The sequence below is a fragment of the Carcharhinus amblyrhynchos genome, chromosome 19 (assembly GCF_965287045.1).
Source record: "Carcharhinus amblyrhynchos chromosome 19, sCarAmb.v2.hapA, whole genome shotgun sequence".
In the NCBI taxonomy this organism is placed as follows: domain Eukaryota; kingdom Metazoa; phylum Chordata; class Chondrichthyes; order Carcharhiniformes; family Carcharhinidae; genus Carcharhinus; species Carcharhinus amblyrhynchos.
Genome location: NC_137342.1, coordinates 9,371,091 through 9,389,743, shown reverse-complemented (window position 1 = coordinate 9,389,743; position 18,653 = coordinate 9,371,091). Strand labels below are relative to the sequence as shown.

The window sequence follows — 18,653 nt, the reverse complement described above, 5'->3', positions numbered from 1 at the left end:
TGGAAGTGGCTTTCAGTGATTTAGGACTTTGTTGCTGGACATGCTGGCCTGGGGCAAGAACTAGTTGTTGCACCATAGGGGATAGCTCAGCACTCTAGGAATATCAATTGCAAGTCAGACCACAAGGCTGTGCTCCTGCTCCCAGCTTGCAAGTAAAAGCTGAAGCGGGAGAATCTATCAAAACAATGTTGTTCTGAGGAATCGGATGATCTCCTCCGCGACTGCTTAGAGTCAGTGCACTGGTCAGTATTTTAAAAATCTGCAACCAGCCTGAACGAGTACGCCACTACAGAACTGGCTTCATCAGTAAGTGTGTAGAAGACTGGGTGCCAAAGAAGCAAATCCGCTTGTTTCACAACCGGAAACATGGATGAATAGGGACATCCACTGCTTGCTCAAATCTAGGTCTCAGGCATTCGAGATACGTGACCCTGACCTATACAAGAAAGCCAGATATGATCTAAGGAGATCCATCAAAGATGCCAAAACACAATAGCAGACCAAGCTAGAGTCCCAGGCTAGCCACACAGACCCCCGCTGACTATGGCAAGGTCTGCAATTCATAACAGGTTACAAGATGAAGGCAAGTAAAATCGCCAGAACCAATGCACCCTTCCCCAATGAGCTCAATGCATTCAATGCACGTTTTGAGCAAGAGGTCAGCAAGAGCACATCCTCTACCCCGGAAGCCTTGGGTGAACCTGTATCTGAAGTCACCACTGCAGATGTCAGAGCAGCCTTTTCAAAGGCCAACCCATGGAAAGCAATTGGCCTGGATGAGGTACCAGATGAGCACTCAGTTCCTGTGTGAACAAGCTGGTGAGGGTATTCGCAGACATCTTCAATCTCTTTTTACAACAATCTGAGGTCCCTATCTGCTTCAAGAAGACAACCTTTAGCCTGGTACCAAAGAAAACCTAAGCAGTGTGCCTTAATAACTATTGTCTGGTGGCTCTGACATCCATCATTATGAAGTACTTTGAAAGGTTAGGTATGGCACGAATCAATTCCAGCCTCCTGACTGCCTGCTGCTCCAACAGTTCCACAGCAGACACCATCTCCCTGGCCCTGCATGCAACCCTGGAACACCTGGATATCGACACCGATGTCAGACTCCTATTTATTGACTATTGCTCAGCCTTCAACACCATTGTTCCTACAAAACAAATCTCCAAACTCCGTAACTTGGGCTTGAGCTTGGCTCCTCTGCAACTGCATCCACAGACCACAATCAGTAAGCATAGACAATAACACCTCTTCCACGATCAGTTTCAACGCTGGTGTCCCACAAGGCTGTGGCCTCAGCCCCTTACTATATTCCTATCATCTATGACTGTGTGGCCAAATTCCCTTCTAACTCAATTTTCAAGTTTGCTGGTAACTCCACCATAGTGGGGTGGATCTCAAACTATGACGAGACAGAATACAGTAATGAGATAGATAATCTGGCGAATTGGTGCGACAACAACAATCTCTCCCTCAATGTCAATAAAACAAAGGAGATGGTCATCGACTTCAGGAAACGTAGTGGAGAACATGCCTCTGTACATCATTGAGGGCAAAGTAGAAATGGTCAAGAGCTTCAAGTTTTTAGGTGTCCAAATCACCAACAATCTGTCCTGGTTCCCCGCACTAACCCCCCCCAACCCATGCCAGCATATTGTTAAAAAAAAGCCCACAACCAATGCCTCTACTTTCTCAGAAGACTAAGGAAATTTGGCATGCCTGCTATGACTCTCACCAACTTTTGCAGATGCACCATAGAAAGCATCCTTTCCAGATGTATCACAGCTTGGTAGCTCCTGCTCTGACCAAGACTGCAAGAAACAACAAAGAGTTGTGAATGAAGCCCAGCCCATCATGCAAACTAGCCTCCCATCCATTGACTGTCTATACTTCCCCCTGTTCAGAAAAGCAGCTAGAATAATCAAGGAACCCACACACACTGGACATGCACTCTTCCACCTTCTTCTATTGGGAAAATGATACAAGAGTCTGAGAACACTGACTCAAGAACAGCTTCTTCCCTGCTGCCATCAGACTTTTGACGACCTTCTTTTCAGTTGATCTTTCTCTTCACCCTATCTGTAACTGCAACACTATATTCTGCACCCTCTCCTTTTCTTCTTCCCTACTTACTCTATCACTGGTATGCTTTGGCTATAGAAATAGCATGCAAGAAACAATGTATTCCACTGTATCCCAAAACATGTGACAATAATAAATCAAATCAAAATCATACCCCTCTCCCTGACTGAACTCTTTCTTTTTCCCTGACTGAACTCTCTCTCCCTCCCTAACTGAACACTCTCCTTGACTGAACTCGCTCCCTCTCTGAACTCTCGGTCTCTCCCTGACTGAACTCTCCCTCCTCTGTCTCTCTCTCTCCCTCCCTCCATTTGTGTGTGACTCACTCTGTCCCACTCCTTTTGTCTCTCTCTTTCATGTTATCATTCACTTTCTGTCTCTCTCACACTCTCTCCTTCTGTCACTATTACTCTCTATCTCTGAGTGTCTCACTCTCACTGTCACCCTCTCACTATCTCTCCCTCTCACAATCTCATTATGTATGGACACAGAGCGGGAGGGAGAGATGGACGCAGAGAGCAGGAGGGAGAGGGGGACACTGTGTCCATCTCTCTCTCCCGCTGTGTCCATCTCTCTCTCCCGCTGTGTCCATCTCTCTCTCCTGCTCTCTATGTCCCTCTCTCTGTGTCCATCTCTCCGTCCTGCTCTCAGTGTCCATCTCTCTCTCCCGCTCTCAGTGTCCATCTCTCTCTCCTGCTCTCTGAGAGCGGAGAGAGAGATGGACACAGAGATGGACACAGAGAGATGGACACTAAGAGAGAGGGAGAGATGGACACAGAAAGAGGGACATAGAGAGCGGGAGAGAGAGATGGACACAGAGAGATGGACACAGCGGGAGAGAGAGATGGACAGAGAGCGGGAGAAAGAGATGGACACTAAGAAAGAGGGAGAGATGGACACAGAGGGGGACACAGCAGGAGAGAGAGATGGACACAGATGGACACAGAGAGCGGGAGAGAGAGATGGACACAGAGATGGACACTAAGAAAGAGGGAGAGATGGACACAGAGAGAGGGACTCAGAGCGGGACAGAGAGATGGACACAGCGAGATGGACACAGAGAGCGGGAGAAAGAGATGGACACAGAGCGGGAGGGAGAGACGGACACAGAGAGAGGGACACAGCGGGAGAGAGAGATGGACACAACGCGGGAGGGAAAGATGGACACAGATAGCAGGAAAAAGAGATGGACACAGAGAGCGGGAGGGAGAGATGGACACAGAGAGCAGGAAAAAGAGATGGACACAGAGCGGGAGAGAGAGATGGACACAGATGGACACAGAGCAGGAGGGAGAGATGGACACAAAGAGAGAGGGACACAAAGAGAGAGGGAGAGATGGACACAGAGAGCGGGAGAGAGAGATGGACACAGAGATAGGGACACAGAGCAGGAGAGAGATGGATACAGACAGAGGGACAACATAGAGAGGGAGAGATGGACACAGAGAGGGAGAGATGGACATTGAGAGAGAGACACTGAGAGTGACACTGAGAGAGAGCCATACACGCGCACATATACAGAGAGGCATAGAGAGAGTGAGGGGATGCATGAGAAGGGCAAAGACAGAGAGAGTGATAGATAGTGAGAGAAATAATGGTAATTTGTGAGACAGATAGATAGAGGGACAAACAGTGAGAGATTGATGGAGGGACAAACAGAGAGAGAAAGGAATAGTGACGGAGTGACAGTGTCAGAGAGAGAGATACACACACACACACAGATTGAGAGGGGCAGTGTGATAGTGAGATAGAGGGATGGAGAGAAAGGGGGGAGAGAGATACACATACTTACAGAGTAAGGGATAGGAGATAGGTAGTGAGGGACAGAGTCAGAGAGATTGAGAGGGAGGTGTGAGAGATCAAGAGGGAGGGCAGGGGGATCACGAGTGAGGGCAGATAGAACTGGTGAGATAGAAAGATGGGGAGATAGAGGAAAAAAGAGATACACAGATTTAGAAAGAGAAAGTGAGGGACAGAGTCACACAGATAGACGGAGTGAGGGAAAGAGGAAGTCAGATACAGAGAGATAATGAGGGAGACTGGGAGATGAGTGAGAGAGACAAGGAAAGATAGATAGGTGGATAGACAGGCAGGCACAGTGTCCATCTCTCTCTCCCTCTCTGTGTCCATCTCTCTCTCCCTCTCTGTGTCCATCTCTCTCTCTCCCACTCAGTGTCCATCTCTCTCTCTCCCACTCAGTGTCCATCTCTCTCTCTCCCTCTCAGTGTCCATCTCTCTCTCCCTCTCAGTGTCCACCTCTCTCTCTCCCACTCAGTGTCCACCTCTCTCTCTCCCACTCAGTGTCCACCTCTCTCTCTCCCACTCAGTGTCCACCTCTCTCTCTCCCTCTCTGTGTCCATCTCACTCTCTCCCTCTGTGTCCATCTCTCTCTCTCCCTCTCTGTGTCCATCTCTCTCTCTCCCTCTCTGTGTCCATCTCACTCTCTCCCTCTCTGTGTCCATCTCACTCTCTGCCTCTCTGTGTCCATCTCTCTCTCAGTGTCCATCTCACTCTCTCCATCTCAGTGTCCATCTCTCTCTCAGTGTCCATCTCACTCTCTCCATCTCAGTGTCCACCTCTCTCTCTCCCACTCAGTGTCCACCTCTCTCTCTCCCACTCAGTGTCCACCTCTCTCTCTCCCACTCAGTGTCCACCTCTCTCTCTCCCACTCAGTGTCCACCTCTCTCTCTCCCACTCAGTGTCCACCTCTCTCTCTCCCACTCAGTGTCCACCTCTCTCTCTCCCACTCAGTGTCCACCTCTCTCTCTCCCACTCAGTGTCCACCTCTCTCTCTCCCACTCAGTGTCCACCTCTCTCTCTCCCACTCAGTGTCCACCTCTCTCTCTCCCACTCAGTGTCCACCTCTCTCTCTCCCTCTCAGTGTCCACCTCTCTCTCTCCCTCTCAGTGTCCATCTCTCTCTCTCCCTCTCTGTGTCCATCTCACTCTCTCCCTCTCTGTGTCCACCTCTCTCTCTCCCACTCAATGTCCATCTCTCTCTCTCCCTCTCAGTGTCCATCTCTCTCTCCCTCTCAGTGTCCATCTCTCTCTCTCCCTCTCAGTGTCCATCTCTCTCTCCCTCTCAGTGTCCATCTCTCTCCCACTCAGTGTCCATCTCTCTCTCTCAGTGTCCATCTCTCTCTCTCCCTCTCTGTGTCCATCTCACTCTCTCCCTCTCTGTGTCCATCTCTCTCTCTCCCACTCAATGTCCATCTCTCTCTCTCCCTCTCAGTGTCCATCTCTCTCTCCCTCTCAGTGTCCATCTCTCTCTCTCCCTCTCAGTGTCCATCTCTCTCCCACTCAGTGTCCATCTCTCTCTCTCCCTCTCAGTGTCCATCTCTCTCTCCCTCTCAGTGTCCATCTCTCTCTCCCTCTCAGTGTCCATCTCTCTCCCACTCAGTGTCCATCTCTCTCTCCCTCTCAGTGTCCATCTCTCTCTCTCCCTCTCAGTGTCCATCTCTCTCTCCCTCTCAGTGTCCATCTCTCTCCCACTCAGTGTCCATCTCTCTCTCCCTCTCAGTGTCCATCTCTCTCCCACTCAGTGTCCATCTCTCTCTCTCTCTCCGTGTGACGGTTGAGCGGTCTCGCGCGGCCGGCCGGTGGGCGTGTTGGCGCAGGCGCGCTCTGGAGTCGGGCACGTGACGGGCCGGGTGAAGCCGCGCGGGGGAAATGGCCGCAGCCGCCGCTCCCTCGCTCAGCGCCGTGGCCAACGACAGCCCGAGCCCGCCGGCCGCCAAGAGTTGCCGCTCGGAAGCCAAGTGCGGCGGGGGTCGTTCGCAGACCGGCAGGCAGCAACAGCAGCAGCTCCGGCGGCGGGAGGAGGAGGAGAGCGAGCCCGTGGCCGGCAGCGGCCCGCAAGCCTCAGCCGTCCTCCCGAGCGGCGGCGGCGGCCGGGCCCCGGCCGCACAGGGCTCTGGAGGGGCCCGCGGCCTCCAGCAGCAACAGGCGGCCAGGAGCGGCCTAAGGGGCAGCCAGCAGCAGCGCGACCGGGAGGAGGTGGCGGCTCCGGCCGCTGGCAACAGGAGGCAGAGTTTGGAGAACTCGTCAGACGGGGAACCGCTGAGCCGCATGGACTCAGAAGACAGGTGAGGGGGAGGGGGTGGAGCGAGGGGCCGAGTGATGTGGCGGTAGGGAGTGAGAGTTAGGAGTGGATAGGGGCTGAGGGAGGGAGGGAGGGAAAGGGGCGTGTGGGGCTGAGGAGGGGAGGGAAGGTGGGGGCGTGTGGGGCTGGTTGAGGGGGGGAGAGGGAAGGGGGGGCGTGTGGGGCTGGTTGTGGGGGGAGAGGGAAGGGGGGGCGTGTGGGGCTGGTTGTGGGGGGAGAAGGAAGGGGGGGGCGTGTGGGGCTGGTTGTGGGGGGAGAGGGAAGGGGGGGCGTGTGGGGCTGGTTGTGGGGGGAGAAGGAAGGGGGGGGCGTGTGGGGCTGGTTGTGGGGGGAGAGGGAAGGGGGGGCGTGTGGGGCTGGTTGTGGGGGGAGAGGGAAGGGGGGGCGTGTGGGGCTGGTTGTGGGGGGAGAGGGAAGGGGGGGCGTGTGGGGCTGGTTGTGGGGGGAGAGGGAAGGGGGGGCGTGTGGGGCTGGTTGTGGGGGGAGAAGGAAGGGGGGGGCGTGTGGGGCTGGTTGGGGGGGAGAAGGAAGGGGGGGGGCGTGTGGGGCTGGTTGGGGGGGAGAAGGAAGGGGGGGGCGTGTGGGGCTGGTTGGGGGGGAGAAGGAGGGGGGGGGGCGTGTGGGGCTGGTTGGGGGGGAGAAGGAGGGGGGGGGGCGTGTGGGGCTGGTTGGGGGGGAGAAGGAAGGGGGGGGCGTGTGGGGCTGGTTGGGGGGGAGAAGGAAGGGGGGGCGTGTGGGGCTGGTTTTTGGTGGGGGAGAAGGAAGGGGGGGCGTGTGGGGCTGGTTTTTGGGGGGGGAGAGGGAAGGGGGGCGTGTGGGGCTACTGAGGGGGGAGGGAAGGGGGGGCATGTGGGGCTACTGGGGGGGGAGGGAAGGGGGGCGTGTGGGGCTACTGGGGGGGGAGGGAAGGGGGGCGTGTGGGGCTACTGGGGGGGAGGGAAGGGGGGCGTGTGGGGCTGCTGAGGGGGTGCGTGTGGGGCAAGAGTGGCAGAGTGTGGGGCAGCTGAGGGGGGGGCGTGTGGGGCAAGAGTGGCAGAGTGTGGGGCAACTGAGGGGGGGGCGTGTGGGGCAAGAGTGGCAGAGTGGGGCTGCTGAGGGGGGGGCAAGAGTGGCAGAGTGGGGCTGCTGAGGGGGGGGCAAGAGTGGCAGAGTGGGGCTGCTGAGGGGGGGGCAAGAGTGGCAGAGTGGGGCTGCTGAGGGGGGGCAAGAGTGGCAGAGTGGGGCTGCTGAGGGGGGGCAAGAGTGGCAGAGTGGGGCTGCTGAGGGGGGGCAAGAGTGGCAGAGTGGGGCTGCTGAGGGGGGGCAAGAGTGGCAGAGTGGGGCTGCTGAGGGGGGCAAGAGTGGCAGAGTGGGGCTGCTGAGGGGGGCAAGAGTGGCAGAGTGGGGCTGCTGAGGGGGGCAAGAGTGGCAGAGTGTGGGGCTGCTGGGGGGGCGTGTGGGGCAAGAGTGGCAGAGTGTGGGGCTGCTGGGGGGGCGTGTGGGGCAAGAGTGGCAGAGTGTGGGGCTGCTGAGGGGGGGGCGTGTGGGGCAAGAGTGGCAGAGTGTGGGGCTGCTGAGGGGGGGCGTGTGGGGAAAGTGGCAGAGTGTGGGGCTGCTGAGGGGGGGGCGTGTGGGGCAAGAGTGGCAGAGTGTGGGGCTGCTGAGGGGGGGCGTGTGGGGCGATTGTGGGGCTGCTGAGGGGGGGCGTGTGGGGCAAGAGTGGCAGAGTGTGGGGCTGCTGAGGGGGGGCGTGTGGGGCAAGAGTGGCAGAGTGTGGGGCTGCTGAGGGTAACTAATGAGAGGTTTGGTGTAACAGACTGAGGGCATTCAATGGGGATGGATGTGAGGGGGCGTGATAGAAGTGGTGTGTATGGATAAGGAGTGGGGGGTGAAAGTATGTGGAACTAAGGGACAGAGGCCTGGTGTTTTGGGGGATGGATGGGAGTTTGGGCACTCTCCCTGTTTGATACAGGGTGGTTTTTGTGCTAGTTCTGAGTCTTCAATTCTCTGCCTTGCTTAACTGTTGTTTCTGTGTTCAGATGAAGCTGAATTGTGTATACTTTATTTTAAAACCCCAACTCCATCCTCACAGTGAGAGAGGGAGCTAATTCTCCCCGTGCTTCTATATTGTTTCTGTGACCTCTTCCCGTCTGTGGGGTGAAAAAAATCAAAACTTCCCCCGTGGTTCTCTAGTCTTCTGTGATAAATGGCAAATCTTTAGATCTGGTAGTTTTAGGTTTTGTAACAAATGCACAGATTGCTCAGTCCTGTTTTTGGATAGTGTACTGTGAAAGTTACATGCACTTCGAAGTTTTGAGATGTTCTCATGTTTGTTATGAGATGGCAGTTTCAGGGTATTTGATGGAAAAATCACCTGGAAAAGTCCAAATTTGTGTAATCGTACCCTCAGTTGTATTGGTCATAGCAGTGACTTTTTGGTGTCAGAAATCCAGTAAGCAAAAGATTACTCATGGCCATGTATAGATCATACCCTCATTCGTTTTGTTTAGAATGGGCATGTGGGTGTGTTTTTTTTGTGCCAGCTTTTGAACTCAACGTAACATTGTATTGCAATCCAAGTATTGCAAAACAATGGTCATTGGTTTGTTTGTCCTTTTAAATGAGCAAATCTATACTTTAAAATAGTGTTTAATACAGTGTACCCAGTTTGGATCTCAGTGACTGATTCTGTTTTGCATTTTGAATGTGAAAGGCCAGGTATGTGTCAGCTTGGCTCAGTTGGTAGGACTTGCATCTGACTCAAAGTCGTGGGCTGAAACCCCACACCAATGCGTAAGCATATAACCTGAAATGACATCAGTGCAGTGTAGAGGCAATGCTGCATTGTCAAAATTGCTGTCTTTCGGATGAGATATTGAATCAAGACATAAAATATCTTGGCTCTATTTGAAGAGGAATAGGGGCTTCATCAAGCTATGAGCTCAGATTCCTCCTTTAGCTGAAACCACACAATCAGATTAACTTCATGCAGTAAACCAAGTTTGTTCCTCTATATATGTGGACATGTTTCAAAATTAATGTGTTGGATGTGAAGTGGCTGGGGATACCCTGACGTGGTGCGTACTGTCCAGCGGAAGGTTCAAAGTAGCTAGATAAGATCTAATTTTGGAGGAAAGTTACAGATTATATCAACACAATGTAAATAATGCATAATTGTAGATTGCCTTATTAATGCTGTGGGTAAAATTAGGAAGTTGAGGTGTATGTTTTAACCATCTCATGATTAATAATGGACTATTTTGAAAGGAAGCCGAATGATTAATGGTAAATAGATTCAGGCTGGCAATGATTGACTTGTAGCTTGCATTTTGAAATGTATATTTAACCAAATTATTAATTTTTGTATAATGAATATTGTTTCTATAATTTCCAGATGTCAGAAATAATGAAAATAATTATTTGGTTTGCATCTTAAAGGCTGATTTCAAGAACAAAATTAAGCTATTGAAAATTTCCAGTAGTGTGATTATTTCAACAGCGCAGCTTGATTTTTGATTGCTACCATTTGTTTTAACAGTTCATGTTAGTAAAAAAAGTTAATACATTAAAACTTGTATTTATGTTTAAGCATAAGAATGTTGCAAAAATGGGCGTGAGAAAACATTGTGATATTGCATGTGTTTAGCAGCATTGTTCACTCTAGGCAAACTGTATAATGAAAGGCACTTAATTAAATTATACTTCATGTTACTCATGTTGAATGTGTTTGTATGTTATCTACTGCTTCAACAACTGTTTGAATTAGCCATTTGCAACCATTTTTTAATACCAATGCCGAAAGGTGTTGGTGCTATTTTATCTGGTTGTAAAAAGTATCGTCTTGTGCATTCTCATTCAGATGGTGTTTGGGTGTTGCATGTGATAGTGGCAGCTTGTTAGTAAATGTTATATTTCCAAAGCCAGTTTCTATCTCAGTATATTGGCAACAGGTCAAAATACTAGTTATAAGTTTTAATATCTTGACATAATCTAGACATTTGACGTTTACTTTGAAAAATATGATCGGAAACTTGCTGAAGTTGGGCATTTTTTAAAAAAATTCTGTTTAATGTTCAAGGATATTCTTGAAATTGGTATTATACTACAAGACTTCCAGTTGCAGATGTCTGCAGAATTGAAGAATACTCCTTGTATGTAAACTTATCATTGAATTCAGTTTAGTTATGTCCTTGTTTATACTGTTGACATGGTTCCTCCCTTTATCAGTCAGTGCTTTGTGGCTGGAACTTGTCACCAAGCTTTCATTAGGTGAAGGTGAGATAATGTTGATTAGTTACAGCAACATGATTAATAGTGGCCAATCACATTTCCGTTGAGCACAATTGATGGAAAATTTCCAAATGGTAACATTTGTGAAATGAAATTTCTGATTTCTGGAACTGTATTACCATGGTAAGCCTAGAGTCTCCAGTCTTTCCTGTTCCTTGCTCATTCTTTGAGGAAAAGCTGAAATGTTCATCGTCTGTGGTGTTTATTAGGATCCTGCTGGGTATGGAGGTGACTGCTAAGGCCAGTCTGAACCCAGAAGGTACTATTGTAAATTGGACAGGTTACTGCAGACAGTTGAGTTTTGGACAAATTGCTGGCTTGGGGTTTCGACTGTGTCTCGTACGTAAAACTTTAGAAAATGTAATTCTGAAGATTCATGGTGTTTTGAGCACTTGTTCATTTTTGATTGCTATGAGTCCTGAGAGCAGTACAGAGATGAGGCATAAGCGAACATCAGAAAACAGTGGGAAAAAACTGAATATACTTGACCTATTCAGCTAAAAAGGAAGCAGGAAAGGTTTACTAAGGGAGATCTGCAAGAAAGCAAATGTAAACTTTGCAACATTGACATCAACTTTTTACTGTGACTAAATTATACTAGGGTGTTTGCTTTTCAAATAATTAAAAACAAATTTCGGATGACTGAGCAAATTTCATCCAATGCTGAACAAGCCAAGTAGACTTTAAAGAGTGGGGGAAGCAAAAATTCTGATGGAAAGGCAATAGTTTTTCACAGTGAGTCAAATAAACCTTTCACATCTATCTTGAGTCTGATGCTTGTCTTTTTAATAACTGTTCCATTCATCCTGCAAAGTCTTCAAGTTGAATTTGTCCACCAGGAAAAAATTAGTATGGGTAATTGATTCTATATGTTGGTGTTATCATTTTAAGGTAATGATGTATACACTCTGCACACGCAACCCATTTTGATTTTATGTGCATCTGTTTCTGAATGGTCATGTTTTATTGCAGCAAGTTTACGTCATCTGACAATATAGTCAACTGTTTGAAAACTGCTTGTTTGAAAATGCAAGGTAATTTGAGTTTGAGTGGATAAAAATGATTGTGATTTCAAGGCTGTACTTTCTACCAGATTGGAATGAGTGATCCAATTGGCTACCTATAGTTAGTGGTAATCACTGTAAGACTGGATTTACGAGAGGGCTGTACATCGCTAAATCTTGTGAAGACATTGCATACTAGAATTTATACAGCTAATTTTTTAGGGTTTTTTTTCTCTGAAATCAGTGTGTTTGTTTCTTGGGAAATATGTTTTAGACATTATGAAAGTTTTTTTTCTTCTGAGAATTGGCTACTTGCAATAACACTTTATTACATTGCAAACTGTAAATGTGACCTGAATTACCTAGAACTTGAAGTAAGCATATTTCTCTCTTTTCCCCAGCAGCGTCTTACCCAGCACTTTGAGCGCTAGCTGCTACTAGTCCTTAATAGCTAATATGAAAAATATGAAAGTTGGCAAGTTGTCTCATCAGTCATGCAGTTACGTGACGTTAAAAATTATGTACGGGTTTACACTTGTGCTTTGGAATGTTTTAGTCAGGGAATAATCCCCAGTGTGGGGTGTTCTCCCTGACCAGTGTTTATTCCTCAAATCAGTATCACGTAAAACAGATTATCTGGCTGCTGTTACGTAGCTGTTTATGGGAGTTTGTGCACATATTGGCTGTCGTGTTTCCTACGTTACAACAGTGACTACAACTCACATATTTAATTGGCTGTAAAATGGTTTGATATCCAGTGATCATGGCAAGTACTATGTCATTCAAATCTTTTTGTTCATAAAGGTGCCAAGTATACAGTGTAATCTGGTTCCATAAAATATTTGTTTCATTTCACAAATGTCTTCACTTGGGAATTTGTTACAAAGAATGCTTGTCTGAATGCATTTCAAATAGAACTTGTACAAGTTAAAAACATTGTTGCTTAAAGATCTGCTTTCTAATAAGTTGAGGCTTTTTATATCTACTTCAATGAAACAAAATTAAGTTTGTTAAACCTTGCAAAGAAAGGATTGATATAGTTCCCCCTCATCAAAAGTAACTATCAGCATTTCATTTAACTTGGTTCAAGATCAAGGACTAATTCACCTTTTTGGATTTGAGAAGGAATGTGAACTGTAGCCTGATAGTTCTGGTATGTGTTAGATGCACAAGGACAGGATCAATGTATTGCTATAAATTCTATGTTTTAGAAATAAAGCTCCTTAGACACCACCTTTCAAACCCACAACCATTATCATCTTGTAGAACAAGGGCAGCACCACCTGGCAGTTCTGCCCCCTAGTCACTCATCCTGACTTGGAAATATACTGCTGTTCCTTCACTGTCTTTAAGTCAAAATACTGGAACTCCCTGCAAGGTGGCACAGTGGTTAACACTGCTGCCTCACAGTGCCAGGGAACCGGTTCGATTCTCAGCTTGGGTCACTGTGTGGAGTTTGCACGTTCTCCCCGTTTCTGGGTTACCACTGGGTGGTTTGGTTTCCTCCCACAATCTGAAAGATGTACTGGTTGGGTGCATTGGCCATGCTAAATTTTTCCTCAGTGTACCTGAACAGATGCTGGAGTGTGGCACCTAGGGGAATTTCACAGTAATATTGCAGTGTTAATGTAAGCCTTACTTGTGACTAATAAACTGGGTGTGCCTACATCATGTAGACTGCAGTAGTTCAAGAAGACAGCTCACCCCCACCTTTTTGAGGGCAATTAGGAATGGGCTTGTGCCCAGTGAAGCCTGTATATCTTGAAGAATATTTTAAAAAATAATTAAGGGAGGGGGTGATAAGGAATCCTGTGTGCATATGTTACATTTGAATCTTTGGCTAGTTTGAAACTATGCAGGATTATAGAGTGAAAGGATTGTGAAGAATTTACCATGTTTTTTGAGTGTAAGAAGACTAAGATTTTCTTGAGAATAGCCAATCTTTGACTAAATCTTGAAACTGAAGATTGAATCATCAGTATTAAACTTTAAATTTTGGCTTTTCGGGGAAGTGGTGAGATCACAAATAGTGACTGACTTCCTACAACCCTAATCCTAACTTCAGAATATATAGTTGTGCTCTGGATACCTGTTAGTGTAGAACACCCATAATTTGCTACTAGGTCAACAATATAGAGAAGCTTTGTACAGCAGGAACCTAGTTTGAAAGCCTGTAGTTTAAATGTATACTGAGAGAGGCATTATGCAGATTCCACAAGTAGTTTTTGGAATTTGCATTGTAGGACTCTGTGTGCATCTTGTTTCATTTAGACAGTTGGAATTTACTAATGCTTTCGAAGCTTTAATATGTTAGCATCCAAATATAGGAACTGATGGTTAACCTCACTCCTATTGTGTTCTGTTTTTAAAATAATTGAATTTCAGGGAAAGTTCAGCCTTCGTAGGAAATAGTGGTGGGAATCAGCTCAATTTTCACCTGCATCATTTCCTCTTGCTGGTTGTTTGCAATTGGAACTGGTATAGCTGACAAAACCTAGTGTTGACCCGGTGTTGAGATTTCTAGCTGACAAAACACAGCCGGTATAAAACCACTGTATTGCCTAGCTTTCCTAAACAAATGATAACTAGTTAATCAATATCAAAGATTAAAGCAAAGTATTTAAATTTGGTTTAAGCAGTTGTTCGATGGTTTTGTTTGCTTTCTTTGTTTTAATCTATGATCACCTGTCAGTTAGTTTCAAGCAGTTGCATTTTACCTTTTGTAACAGCCTGTCTTCTGATGCTTTGATTTGAAGCCAAACATGATGAATAGATTATATCGGGTCAGGAGGTCACAGTTAACATTGCATATGACATTGCCAGCAGAAATATTGGAACAAAGCAAATACATTCACTTTGCAAATTATCCCATGTATTTCCAGGGCAGTCATTGATCTGTGGCACGTTATATCGTGTGCTCTACGTTTTTTGTGGACATTTTTGTTACTTTTTACTCTTCATGCTTAATATTCCAGGATATTTGGCTTAATATTCCATGATACTTGCCAACCAGCACTTGAATACTTAATTTTTTATAATTGTAGTGGAGTGTGTATAATCCTTTAAGACTAGAATTTACTATTTACGTTAAAAATTGTGAAGTTGAAAGAGCCTATTTAAAATGTTTACTGAAGATTATTAGAGGTGTGCATTGGAGCTTAATACGCTGGATTCCTAAGTCAGTTAGCAACCTACGTGCAAAAGATTGAACATGTTTGAAACTATCATCAGAATGGATATTCATTGTGCTGACACTTGCTTATGCTGAAGCTAGTTTGAATGAAACGTGAGTTAATTTGCATTGCCAGAGACTGCGGTAACTATGACGTGAAATTGAGTAGTCACTTTCCCAATCAATTAGTTTTCCCAGCCTATTTGAATTCATTTTTAGATTTCTTCTTGTCAGGCTTTATTTCTCATTTTTAATTGTCTTTCCTGTTGCATCTTAGTTGTTTTAATGCAAAGGATTTCCTACACTGAGAGTATAAATCACTTTAATGACAATTGTGAATAGAATGACTTCGCTCACTGGGCTGTACACTTCCATTGTTGAACTTTCACCTATCCCGGTCAGCAGAGAATTACATGAATGACAGGGCAAGAAGGGATAGAAATTCAGGTCGTTTACAAATATGATTGGACATGGTAGAGACCACCTTTTCTTTGTACAACCAAATCTCCAGACGGAGTTTGGGTGACGTTCGTTCGGCCCAGCTAGAAGAAAGCACCTTAACAGGGCATGTTGTTAAATCATTGCAGATTTTTGTTTCCATCTCTGCGCTCTTTCAGGAAGTGACTTGTTGCTCATTTCATTTTGGACCTGAGAACCCTACAAGAGGAGGAAAGCACAAACTTAGATATTTACCAATATTTGTCATTTATATTTTGCATGTTGAGGGTTAGTCGTGATTGGCTTGCAGAGTCTGGGAGATGTGCTGTCAGGCAGTGTTAAGTTGAGGAGCGGGATCAGTAATGGTGGCAATGGAAACTTCAGGCATTTAGTTGAATTTGGAATAATGTAACAACAGTCGTGTTATAGATTGTGGCAGACTGAGATTGGTGACAATCAGAAATATATATTCATCCTTATATAGAAAAATTACAAGGGAAAAATAGGCATTAGTGTGATCCTTGTGCTTCTAGAAGAAATCATTAGACAATGAAAGCAAAAGTTCCAAATTTTGGTCATAGGTTGCTGGGACATTGAATACAAGTTGTTGCTTTCCCTGCACTGGAAAAAGATGCAGTGTCTAATTTTGTTGTAGTGTATTGGACAGGCCTAGCATGTGAACAGTGCTGTAAATATTAATTTCAAGAAGGGACTGGTACTTGTAGGAATTTTTTTCAGCTGTTTTAATGGTCCAGCTTGGATAAATTTCCAGTGGTTTAGTGCTCCTATTTCATGCCAACCTGAGTAGAGGATTAGCAACAACAAATCCAACTAGTATGAAAAGAAAGTTAATGAGAATCAAATTGTAAAAGGTGAAAAAACATAAAGTACGCTTTTCATTTTTGGACGGGGAAAGGACTTTATAATGGCTCTTTCCCACCCAGCTCTGCCTCTCAGAATAAGCCCTGGCATCCACAGCACGAAGGCATAAGTGATAAATATCCGCATCTTAACTTTCCTTTATTACAATCAGATCAGTTTTGTTTTGTGAACAATAAATTTTGCTACTTCCACCTCCAGTAATTATTCAAAGTCATCATCTCCACCATCCACAGTTAACTTCCTTCGTGTCCTTTAAATCAATTATTTTGCTTTTATTCTCAGTTGCTTTTCTTTTTATAATTCTTCTTTGGTTTGCCATTGTAAATTTTCTATTTTGTTTGGCTTGAAGTGGAATGTGATAGAGGATTGAATCCACTTTACTTTCAGCTGTTAAATGAAAAAAATTGGCGGTGGTTCCAGTTTTGATTGTGCCTGCCAATTATGTCATTAATAGAGATTAAAGTTGATTCTAAATGATATTTAACAGCATTGTATATATAATTCTTCAGTAGAATATAGTTGTGGCAGTAATAATAACATTTTCAGTTTATTTCTGTTTCTTCGTTGTTTAAGCATGGTGTTAATTTTCACGTACCCTGATGGCACCTGCTCTATCACCACTTTGTTTGACTCTTCCAGCACTGAATGAGCAGGAATTGCCCTGAATGAAATTTTGGGAAGATCAAACTTGTTTTTGGTCCTTCTCCGAATTCTGTTCTCTAGCTACTGACTCCTTTCCTTGCCCTGGCAAAAGCTTGAGATGAAAGAAACCTATTTTGCAGCCTTGATGTTTTATCTAACCCGGAGATAAACTTCTGTGCACGTAAAACTGCTTATTCCAACTCTGTAACACACCTGACGTAACTCCTGCCTCTGCTCACCTGCTAAAATTCTTCATTGGTGCCATAGTTACTTTTGGACTTGACAATTCTTATGCTCTCTTTACTGTCTCCCACATTCTATGCTCCATAAATTTGTGATCATTCAGAACTCTGCCTATTTTCTTGCTTATACCAAATAGGCACTCACTGACCTACAGTTGGTTTCCAGTCAAGCAACGTCTTGGAATCAGAAAATGTGTACGACATACAAGTAGACCATTTGGCCTGTTATGCCCTTGCCAAGTCACAAGCAAGAGCAACTCATTTAGCGCTGCTCCCCTTTTAACATATCCCTGTATTTCTGTCGTTATATAATTATGAAAGTCACGATTGTGCTTCCACTACATTCAGGTGGTACATTCCAGATTTGAATCACTCAACTGTGTAAAAACATTTTTCTCCTGTTACTTTTGTTGCTCTGCCATGTACCTTAAATTGACATCCTTTGATTCCTGGACCCTTCTGTCAATTTTTAAAAATCTTCTAATCTGACGTGTGGGGCTCCAGCTAGGCCAAATCTTTAAAAAATGGTGGAGTGTTCTTGCTTTGAACCATTTCATATGGTGTTTTGTTCTAAAAGGGGCAATCACACCCACCCCTAGTGCTGTTGGGGTAGGAGTTCCAGGCTTTTGATGCAGTGACGGTGAAGGAATAGCGATATAGTTCCAGGTCAGAATGGTGAGTGACTTGGAGATGAATTTGTAAGTGCTGGTGTTCCCATGTTTCAGCTGTCCTTGTACTTCTAGTTTGTAGAGGTCACAGATCATCAAGTGAGAACAGTTTCTTGCTCAATTTATTTTGTCTAGACCTCTGATTTTGACCACTTACTGAACCTGCTCTCAACATTCTCAAAGGAAGCCAACCATATCTTCTCCAGTCTATCCAAGTAACTGAAATTTCTCATTCATGGAACCATTCTGATAATTTCTGCACTCTCTCATTCCAAAAGTGTGGTGCCTGCAATTGGACACACTACTCCAGTTGAGCCTAAACCAGTGAAATCTAAAGGTTCGCCGTAGCTTTCTTGCCTTTGTACTCTCCGTTCTCTACTTTGTCCAACATTCTGTATGCCTTATTAACCACTTTTCAGTATGCCCTGCCAGCTTCGGGTCTCTCTGCTCTTGTACCCCCTTTATGTTCAATTTAAAAAGAATATTATAAAGTAAGAATGTTATGCTGCCATTCGACATGGCATTGGTGAGACCATTGATTACTACGTGCAGTTTTGGTTGTCTCACTTAAGGAAAGATGTGGATGTATTGGCAGTGTTTAGAGGAGAGTTGCTAGAGTGAGACCTGGAATGAGTAGGTTTCGTTATGAGAAAAGGTTGGAGAGGCTGGGCTTTGTTCCGCTGATGTTTAGAAGAGTGAGGGGTGACTTGATATTTTTAATGTGGATGTGGGTGAATTCAAAACTAAAGTGTAGTGTTTTAAAATTAGGGATCACCCTTTTACGAGCAAGATGAGAAGAAGATGGAGGCACAGTTATTGAATATTTTTCAGGTGGAGTAGATAAATTCTTGTTAGATAAGGGAATCGTAGATGGGAATGTGGAATTCGAAACTCAAACTGATCAGTCATGATCTTATTGAATGGCAGAGCAGGCTGAAGAGGCTGAGGGCCTACTTCTATTTTGCATTTGTATGTTTAAATTAACTCCTTGTTCTTCCTACCAAAATATATCTTTCACACTTCTCTGCATCAGATTTCATCTGCCAATTCCACCAGCCTATGCCCCCCGCCCCCATAGTTTTGATTCATCAGATTTTTGAAATTGTGCCCTGTGTACCTAAGCCTAGATCATGAATGTAAATCCAGA

General features: G+C 45.6%; 1 protein-coding gene across 4 annotated transcripts in view; it reads left to right on the top strand.

Annotated features, from left to right (window-relative positions):
* Positions 1-5,733: 5,733 nt before the first annotated feature.
* LOC145355300 (zinc finger protein AEBP2-like) overlaps positions 5,734-18,653 on the top strand; it is a 76,618-nt gene continuing 63,698 nt past the window's right edge. For all 4 annotated transcript variants that reach the window (XR_013888951.1, XM_080207226.1, XM_080207225.1 and 1 more), the window contains exon 1: positions 5,734-6,172. Coding sequence is in view for 3 of the 4 variants with exons in the window: in XM_080207226.1 (XP_080063352.1) it covers positions 5,757-6,172 (416 nt within the window). In the remaining variant the exon portion in view is untranslated. The remainder of the gene's footprint in view (positions 6,173-18,653) is intronic.